At 37.4% G+C, this 10,400-nt stretch overlaps 2 protein-coding genes across 8 annotated transcripts in view; one reads left to right on the top strand and one right to left on the bottom strand.

Moving 5' to 3' along the window:
* The window catches only part of arfip2b (ADP-ribosylation factor interacting protein 2b), a 54,346-nt gene that overhangs the window by 11,111 nt on the left and 32,835 nt on the right, over positions 1 to 10,400 (top strand). The window lies entirely within an intron of this gene.
* LOC103475547 (uncharacterized) lies at positions 6,200 to 9,309 on the bottom strand. Of its 2 annotated transcripts, none has more exons than XM_008427261.2 (4): positions 7,181 to 9,309; positions 6,823 to 7,082; positions 6,573 to 6,667; positions 6,200 to 6,400 (listed from the first exon to the last, which is right to left on the bottom strand). In XM_008427261.2, the coding sequence occupies exon 1, from the start codon at positions 9,224 to 9,226 to the stop codon at positions 7,445 to 7,447; it is 1,782 nt and encodes a 593-aa protein (XP_008425483.1). In that variant the 5' UTR covers positions 9,227 to 9,309; the 3' UTR covers positions 6,200 to 6,400; positions 6,573 to 6,667; positions 6,823 to 7,082; positions 7,181 to 7,444. The 2 variants fall into 2 exon arrangements, with proteins under 2 accessions (XP_008425483.1, XP_008425485.1); XM_008427263.2 differs by having other exon boundaries at positions 6,573 to 6,664.

The following is a 10,400-nucleotide window of genomic DNA, read 5'->3' as shown; positions in this document are numbered from 1 at the left end:
ACAGGGAGAACATGCAAACTCCGTGCAGAAAGACCCCAGCCGGGGTCTTGCTGCAAGGCAACAGTACTACCTACTGCGCCACTGTGCAGCCCGCTTCTTTTAACATTGAAACTATAAAATGAAATTACAATCTGACTTTTAGTACAAAACAGCAAAATGCTTGTGGCTAATYGATAGCCAACGAAGCCCAAGAGTTGCTCAAGAACCCAACTTCCTCAAGYAAACCCTCTCTGAAGGATATTCTGGTTTTCTTCATCCATTGCTGGCAACAAATGTTCTTCTTCATCCACTGCTCGTGAGTCTGTCCGCCTTCCAACGCAAGTCAAAACCATCTGTCAGCTCTCGGCTCCCTCCCCAGAAYCAACCTAAGCCCAGCTTACTGGATAGATGGATTCTTCTCCACCTATCCAGAAAGCCCTATGTGGGTCAGGCATCCACATGAGGCTGGATTGAGGTGAAGCTGGATTGAGGTGAAGCTGGATTGAGGAGAAGGKGGATAGAGGTGAGGATAATAATGCTGTAACACTGGCCAGTGTTTACAGTATTATTATCAATCCTATAATAACTACAGTAATTAATGAACTGACATGTAGTCCAACTTCTGGCATAAACAGCTTTTTGAGAGGGCTGTTTTCATAATCTTTAAAGATCTTTTTCATTTGTTTTCGCAACAGCTTGATCATCTTAGCAATGAGATTTTTATCCTTTGTTGTCAACAAATGTTCTAGTTCTGAGCTACTGTGTGTTTTTTTCAGCTCAACAAGAACCTTCCTGCACATATCTTTTTGCTTTTTTGATGGTGTAGAAAATTTCTTTGGGATTTTGATGCCTTCTATCACCCTGTCTGTGATTTSGTTGATGCGAGCKATTTCCTCTTCGCCGAGCTGATCAAAATCTTTTAAAGTCCCGCTTTCTATCAGCAGCCTAAGCGTTACATTTATTGCCAAYAGCTGCAGCTGTTSTCTTTCACGTACCTTCTTCGTAGGATCAGGAACTTCGGGAAAATTAAAAAAGATCATTTTTATGTTAATTTCTTCTTTAAAAGTCTGCAAAACACAATTCTAMGCTTTTGAGAGTGAGAACTCTTGGAACTTTTGTTTGTGAAGAGTCATTGAAGGAGACAGTAACTCAAAAGGTATCAAAGCCTTTGATGTGTCATCATTCAGTTACATCATGTTAGTGACGTCATAAGGCATATACGTTGTCAAGTTTGCCGTTAGTTTCCCGACCAAGTTTTGGCCGGGAAACTAACGTATTTTTCCCGCCGCACTCCCGTATTAAGTAAAGTTCCCGCATTATGATATATTAATTTAAAATAATTTCTGTGCCTCTCCAAGCGGAATTAAATCACTAGCCTCGCGAGAACTGACACCGGCGCACTTCGAGAGTGCATTCAGGCTACTTGAGCTCTAGTCTTCTGTCATTGAAAGAACCATAGGCGTAAATGTCGGGGGGAATGGGGAAGAGATCCGGACCCACCAATCTTGGAAAAGTCTAGAATTGCCCCCYCTCCAAAGATATCAAGAAAGAAACCCTTGTGTATCAACCCTTGCAATATCAATATAAAAAAGACAATAGAAWCAAAGAACGAAGTAAACCTGTCATTCATCTAAGAAAAAAAATTAAAAAAAGAATACATTTTTAGGTCCCCCCACTATTGTTAGAACAATGGTTCAGTCCGGAGAAGTGAGGAGCTAGCTGTTAGCAATGACTCTGCATCACTCACAAAAAACCCTCCAGTAAGTAAATACTTAAAGCAAAAGACATTTAAAACATTTTATTTACTTTCACTGCTCAATAGGAARAAACCCATTGACAATAAAAATCAGTCCAGTTTGTTATTGCATTACTTTGGCTTGGAAATCAAAACTAGCGAAACTGCTACATTGCTTTCATAAAYTTAGCTCCTTTTTCTGTCGCAGGTAGCCAATATTTCAATTATATTTAGCTCTATAACTCTTTAATAAGAAGAGTTTGAAACAGGAGGGAGCGGCTGAGCGTTACCTCTAGCGGACAGCTCAGTATGGGAGCCGTGAGCAAAGGGGCTCTTACAGCTGATGGTAAAAGAAAAGAAAAAAAAAGTATGCCTTTATTTCTTATCATCTTCAATGTAGAACCTTTAAAACCACAAATTAAAATCTGAATATTTTTCTAGAAAACTCTGGTGCTGACCTTTAAGTTTGAGTTATGATATTTCTCAGATATTCAATAGGTACTCGGCCATCGAGGACATGAAAAAACACCATCCAAAATAAAGGTTTAAAGCAACTTAAGTTAAAATTTAAATTTAAATAACACATGACTTGTATTGAGAACCACTGCAATATATCAATATTTATGAAGAATTTTATTCTGTCGAGTTACTTATTAAAACTTGTTTTGGTCAGAGCCTTAAGATTTTGTAAAGGTGTTTCAGAGATTAGATCAGTATGGAGTGAAAATAGTCTCAAAATATCTGTGCGTGTGTAAAAAGATTTGTGCGTGTAAAAAGATTTGTGCGTGTGTAATACTCGATTTGCAAAACTTAAAAATAAAATAAACCTTCTCCTACGCCTACACATGAATTGTGTCATGCAGACTTTTAAAGAAAAAAAAAGATTAGATATATTTTTTAATGTTCCAGAAGTTCCTGACTCTATGGAGAACGTAGGTGAAGAATAACAGCTGCAGCTGTTTGCAACGCTTAGGCTGCTGGTCAAATGCGGGATTTTAAAAGATTTTGATCAGCTCGGCGAAGAGGAAATGGTTCTCATCACCAAAAACAAGGTGATAGAAGGGACCACAATCCCTAAAAAATTTTCTGCAACATTAAGAAGGCAGAAACGTATGAGCAGGAATGTTCTTGTTAAAGATTATGAGAACAGCCTTCTCAGACAACTGTCTTGGGCAGAAATTGCAAGATATCTCATTGCATTAACTGTCGTAGTTATTGTAGGATTGATAATAATGTTATTATAACACTGGTTAGTTTGAGTTCAACTAACTAATAAGTTAGTTGAAGTCAAACAATTTGAGGAAACTGATTGATTTAAACTGTTAAAGTTCATTTTAAGTCAAATATTTTCATTGTTTATCATTTAAAATGTCTCTCGCCACGTGCAACTCCAGAGTGGAAGTCCAGCCCCTCTCAAATTGACTGGTTCCAGAACCGGCACCTCATACTGGCACTTCCGCTGACACATGCCATTATTGGTCACAAGTGCCACTGTTTTCGGGGTTAGCTGTGAATGTTGTCACTGACTTCGACTGACTTCGGCATCTCATACTGGCACTTCCACTGACACCGGCCATTATTGGTCACAAGTGCAACTGTTTTCAGGCCTAGCTGCCAGTGTTGCCACCGACTTCGGCACAGCTCGTCTTAAAACCCATCTATTTTACTTGGCTTTCATCTCCAGTGGGATCTAGTTTTAAATTGTGTTTGTTTTAAATTGTAAGAGTTTTTATTTTTTGTTATGTTGTGTTTTAATGTACAGCACTTTGWATCAGCTGTGGTTGTTTTAAAGTGCTTTATAAATAAAGTTGCTATGGTATATGAATAACTTGTTCAAACAAATAGAAATAAAATATATCTTAATTGGAACATAATTCTCATACATATTTAAATATACAGCCGGAGTATAGCGAGTCGTAACACTATCTCTGGCAAGAGCTTGTTTATTCCGATTACAAAAAACAAACAAACTGATAAGTAAAATACAATTACAATACAATTCAAATTCAATCGACATCCAGAGTTTCCACAAAGAAATAAAATAAAACAAAACACAATTCACAAATAAAACAGCAAAAAAAATGAAGAAAATCTAATCCTAAATTAACATAACCAACGTAACGGACACCAACGTCYGTCAGTTATAACGGTTCTGCTAAGCATTAAAGTCGGGCAGTTATAGCCGTTACAGAGGTTATAAAAAAGATAAAGCCCACCACAAATAAGTACATCTTCAAGAGAAACTAAAACACCACAACATTGACCAATCATCATATACCCACAGGACATCTCAAAGGGCTGATAAAAAGTKGCMGTTTATACTGCCTGTGGATCACATAGGAAGCGAGTCGTAATACTGAATCTCTGGCAAGAGCTCGTTTATTGCAGAGCAATATTTGTGCTCTGTCATGCACAAATATTTGTTATATTTGTGCATGACAAATATGTGCATGACGTATTTGTCATGAACAATAATAAAAAAGTTATAATAAAAAAACAAAAGACAATACCAATTCTGTTTGAAAAAATAGGTGTGTATTCATCTTTTTTTTTTTACTGTTTCAATACACACTACAAAGACAAAACAGAAAGTATGAACACCTCAAAAACTTTGACAATGTGTGAATCCTAAGCACACATTAAGAACAAGATTTTTACATATTTTTGGAAATAAAAATTACTTTGGGTTATACTTAAGATGCAAATGCTTTTTTAAATGAAAATTGTGCTGTTTACATATTATTTTAATTGGAAGATATGTTTCAACATTTTTAAAAGTTTGTCACAAAGTATATGTATAGTAATTGATTTGTCAATATTTATTATGTAAATACTTTAAACAGCAATAACATATCATTTAAGTTTTCAATAGCCAAGAACTAAAACATTTGTGTATTATAAAATCCCTCTCTGAAATCATTTGAAGTCTTCTGTAAAATTAATGTTGAGTCAACATGTGAATTTACTACATCAGGATCAAATAACATATTATTCCTCCATGAGAAATTATAATATGTCGTTACGTTTAATTTTTTTTCCCAAACTTTATGAATTTCTACAATATACATTTTACACAACTACTACATATTTCCACCGTGGCCAAAGCCCTATCTGGCAACCCAACGGGGTTCAACAGATTCCATTGTAATAGTGACACTTAAGCCGCTTTCGCACAGTACGGAACGGAACGGTTCCAGCCCTGTTGTGTTCGCGTTACACTGAGGGCGCCATCCAAGCGGTGCCGGAAGCCATTATTTTTGAAACTAAACAATGGTTTCGTGGTTTCGATGTAGCAGCTGGCTGTACTTGTTCATCAAGCGGAGGAAAAAAATACCTCATTAGACCAGGTGATTGCACTTTATTGAGACGAATCCACTGCTAATTAAAACTAATAATAAACATATTGAAAAGAGCACTCTTTACAAAATAAAATATAGTTTAGTGAGAGCTAGCTGTCAACGGAAAATCAACGTCTGACTCCAAGCGGCCAATCAGCTGCTGGTTCTAAGCAGAACCGCTTGGCCGTCACGATTGGAACCACAGCTCTTGTGGTTTATTAATATATCACAAAAAACAGAGAATTTCAGTTTTGGGTTAACAAAATATTGGTAAATTTGACATAAAAAACCTTGGAAAATGGAAATGTTGGAAAATATTTTGATGAAAATTCTGAAAAAAAAAAGAAAAACGAACAAAAACAGAAAATGCCCTGGAAACTTTCTGCCAGAATATTTTCAGTCTTTTTAACAGAATTTCCGTCAGAAGTTTCCCGTAATTTATAATTCCAGTATTTTATTTCAAATTTTTCCGTAAAAAAGCAGGGAAATGTCCTGGTAGTTTTCTGCCGGAAATTTTTTTACGGAATTTCCAGCAGAATTTTTCTGCAATTTTCTTCCATAATTTAACAGTTTTCTGTTTATAATTTAACATATGAAAACTGTTAAATTACGTGGGGAAAACCCTGTTAAATTAGGAAAAAATTCTGCTGGAAATTCTGACAAAAAAACTGAAAATGTACTGGCAGAATATTACCAGGACATTTCCTTGTTTTTTTACGGAATTTTTTTTTACTGTGATATTGAATCTGATACAGAAGCTGTGGCATCTGGCACCAAATCAGTGGCAGTTGTACTCTGTTTATTATTATTATTGCTACKTATTTGTTTGACATAAAATTATTCATATTCCACATTAAATACTGTAAAATCTACTAATCTGGTAAGTCGCCTGTGACAAAGGGGATCAGTGAATTTTTATAATAAAATAGCATATCAGAACTAGGTTCCACTCAGGAGGAGCAAGGGAAACTGTTGAACAAAATACATATTTATTACACATTCTGACAATAACACAAACAGATCAAAAACCATCCATCCTCTATGTACACCCTTGTCGCTTGTGGGGTCAGGAGGGCTGCTGGTGCCCATCTCCAGCTAACGTTTCGGCAAGAGGTGGGGTCACCCTGGACAGGTGGCAGGGCAACACAGAGACGGAAAGGACAAACAACCATGCACACACACACCTAGGGAGAATTTAGAGAAACCAATTAACCTAACAGTCGTGTTTTTCATCGGTGTCCATCACATCCAGAGTGAGAACAAGTGTCCTCTGGTTAACTCCTACTTGCTTCAGTTGTTTTGACAAACAGCTCAACAGCCTTCTGTGGATCTCCAACTGTTTTCCATTCTGGCAAATTCATAATTAACAAAATGTTACATTTGTACACATTAATTTTGTCCTACAACATACAACAATGTTTTTTTGTTTATTTAAATACAACAGATATACAGCAAACCTACCCAACAACATCCAGGATCACATAATATGTTTTTCAGACTTAATTACTATAGTATGATACCTTCAGTACTTCTAGGTTCTGCAGAATAAGAAGTTCCTGAAGTTGTTGATGATGGTCCTGGCATTTCTGGGTGTATTTCCAAAGCTCCCTCCCTGCTGAAGGAAAAAAAAAATTATTTATGTGACAGGAAATGACATGCAGCTATGTTACAGAATCAGTGATAGAAAATGTTTTCAAATATTTTATTCAACAAGAGTTCAACATAGTAATGTTGACTGATTAAGTTATGGAGGAAATGAGGACAACTTACTTCTGTAATTTTTCCGTAAGACCCAGCATGTAACGCCAGCATCTGAAGAGGCTTTGTTATACCACAAGGCACACAGGGCACCTGAGGCATTTTGGCAAACTCCTCCGCATCAAACGGAAGTGGACTTGTGTCCATTTCTTCCTGGAGGGGCACCAGGAAGAGGACTATTTTCCCATTATTTGAAGCCGAACGGAGCAGCTTGACGCTGTACCCTTCAGCATCCACTGGGATTATTGACAATTTCCTTTGACCTCCTCCACCTGAGATAAAATAAAGATATACATTTTATGGTGTAACCTGAACATTTTACAAATCAAAATAAATATGAACAATCTTATTAAAGAGGAATCCTTTTAACCTGATGCTTTATGGAACATCCATCTTCACTTCAGTTCTTAAAGTTTGATAAACTCGTCCTCCAACTGACTGACAATCTGTTAATATATAATGCATAGGACTATAAGAACACCAATACAAAATAAATTATACATGAAATATTATAAGTAAATGATAATTATTGTCATTTATTAGCTTCTCATGCCTGCTGTCGTCAGGAAAACAAAGCACCCTTCTCCCTAACCCTGCATGTGCTAAGGGAAGCTCATCAGAATTTTTTGGGTATTTATGTTTGATTCAAGTATATCACATTAACCTGTCTTGGAGAAACCCCAGAGGGTAAAGGCCAATATTTCCTGTTGCTGGTGCTTTTCACATACGGAAACTTTTGTTGTCTCTTGTTTGGTTTAATTTTGTTTGTAAATTTTGATCGAACCAGGAGATCTCGCAGATTCGGGTTCCTCTGTGGGGCCGAAACTAATTCCCATTCTTGGCTGCAGGGTAATTCTTGCTGTAATTGTCCAAAATGTGTTTTCAARACTTGGTGGATCTTTTTTGTGTATGTTGAGTAAGGTCCTGTGATGGCCACTCTGCGTGGTTGTGTTTCTTTGTTTTCCTTCTGTTGTTCTTTGGGTTCCYGGAAAACCTCTTTCTTTATTTTTTTCAAGAATGTTCTAGAGTATCCTCTTTTTATCAGGGCCCGGAAAAGAACAGTTGAGGCCTCCTCTCTATCCTCCTCATTCGAACAGATCCTCCTGAATCTGATTAGTTGGGATTTTAATATCCCTTGAAATGTGTGTCTGGGATGAAAGCTATCAAAGTGTAGAAGTTGGTGTGTATCTGTTGGTTTAAAATGAATCTTGCTGTCCAATTGGYCTGTGTTGTGAAAATGTTTTCCTTTGAATGTGACTGTGTCCAGAAAAATGACCTGCTGTTTGTCTATGGTGGCTGTGATTTTGATTGAGTTGTGGTGGTTATTCAATATTTGGTTAAAATGTTCAAATTCCTCTCTGCTGTAATCCCAGAGGCCCCAGATGTCATMTAAATATCTATAAAAAGCCCTAGGGAGTTTTGTGCAGCTTTTGAAGGCATCCCTTTCCCACTTTGCCATATAGATATTTGCATAAGATGGTGAAAATCTTTTTCCCATTGCTGTACCCTTTATTTGTAGGTACCATTTATCATTGAAAAGGAAATCATTTCTTTCCAAATTGATYTTTAATAATTCCAGGAGGGTTTCGTCTGGTCTCGAGGGGTCCGGGTATTCTTGGAAACATTCTTTGATGGCTTCCAGACCYTTCTCTGTCTCAATATTTGTGTAGAGACTCTCCACATCCATTGTGAAGAGGAARGTGTCTTTGGTAATTTGGTGCTCTCTCATTTTCTGTAGGAAGTCAGTTGTGTCCTTAATGTAGCTGGTGTGTTTTTGTGATAAGGGGTTTAAATAATAATCCAAGAGTTGGGCCGACCCATATGATTCACTGCTGCAGTCCGAAATAATGGGCCTCCCTTTTGGAACTTTAAATGGTTTGGCCCATTCTGCAGGTTCCTTGTGAGCCTTCGGGAGTAAATAGAAATATCTCGGTCTTGGTGGGTTCACGCCCAACAAAAATGTTAATTGTTTTTGGTTCAGATATTTTTGCTCCTTTAAAGTTTTAAGAAGCTGTTCAATTTTAATCTGTGTTTCCGGGTAGATTGGTGCTTGTAGAGGTTTGTAGTACTCTTCATYTCYCAATTGCCTGTCGGCCTCCCAAACGTAATCMATGTTGTCCATGATAACAATCATGGAACCCTTGTCTGCAGGTTTGATTACAATAGAGTTCAAGTTCTGCAGYTCCTCCAATGCTTCYGTTTCCTCCAATGTGAGGTTATTTTTCTCCTCCACCACTGGGRTTTTTTTGATTGTAATTTTGTCCTGTTCTATTAATTCCAGTATAGCTGGATGTGTCTGATGTGGAGGTGGTTCCCATTTGGACGGGGGTAGAAATGGGGGAATTTTTTTGATGTCCGTGTCATTGCGGTAAAAGTAGGCCAATTTTAATCGTCGATGGTATTGTTGAATCTGCATGTTGATTTGTTCTTTCAAATTTGGTGTTCTGGTGGTGGTCGGGATGAAGGTGAGTCCTTTTGAAAGTAATTTSATATGATTCTCTTTCAAGCAGAATGTGGGAGACAAATTCAAAATCCCATTTTTAATGTTGAGTACACCTGATTGTRCCTCAAGTTTGGAAGGCCCGCATGCAACTTCCGGCTGGACTGATGCATGCGGGCCTACCAGTTTAAAGCCCTGCAYCAATGATCCAGGATGYRCTGGGCTGTGGGCGGTGTYCAATGGATTTTRTCCGGTGTTGTGTGGAAATGGTTTGGTGGTAGGGCCGGGATGATATGGTGTTTGTGTTCCTTAGAAATTTCTTTGATTATTTCATTGATCTTCCTCAGATTTTGTTTTTGAATAAAATTTAGACTCTCCGAATAGTTGATGAGGGGAATGTAGATGTCTGCGAATGGGAAAGTGTCCTGTGCTGTGTTTACAAGGGTGGTGAAGGTGCTGCGTAGCTTTTGAAAATTTAGTTGGTTCCTGTTATTTAATCCAAAAGACAGTATAATTTTTTTAATTTCATTGCAAGTTTTAGTCTTTTTAAGTATGTGGTGAGCATGCAGAAATTGAGCTCCAGGGTAACAATCTAATTGAATATTTGGATTATTGGGAACAGGCAATCTCCTGATGTTGGAGTCCCCCATAATTATTATGGGTTTCCGTGTTGTCAGATGCCAATTTTTAATTTTATCTCCTTGATGGTTATGGATCGTTGTTAAGGCTCCACTTTCTCTTTTTCTCGGCTTCAAAGAAGTCTTCAAAACCTCCTCCAAAGACAAAGGCGTTAGAGTTTGGTCTTTCTGTGAACTTCTCATGTTCACCTCCAAATCAGATTTCCCTGGAATTGGGTGAGTGATGTATGACATCATTTCCAGGTTGTGTTGGTTTATATTTGGTTCTGGGAGAATTTGAACTATCCCAGTTGTCACCTTCTGGTCTGGTTTATTAGAAATCGTTTCTTGTTCTCCACTTGTGTTTTGTGTTTCTCCCTTTGTTTCTTCTGTATTAGCTTGTAAATGTGTTTCAATTCCTTCATTCGATGAGAATGTACGTGTAGATCTTATTTCAATAATTTTTTTACGTGCCGTTCCCAAATCCATTTGTCTGATACCCTTTATTTCTTTCTGTGCTTTCTTGGTTGCTC

Source organism: Poecilia reticulata, linkage group LG14 (genome assembly GCF_000633615.1).
Source record: "Poecilia reticulata strain Guanapo linkage group LG14, Guppy_female_1.0+MT, whole genome shotgun sequence".
Lineage (NCBI taxonomy): Eukaryota > Metazoa > Chordata > Actinopteri > Cyprinodontiformes > Poeciliidae > Poecilia > Poecilia reticulata.
Note: the sequence above shows the minus strand (reverse complement) of the source record. Positions and strands in the feature narration are given on the sequence as shown.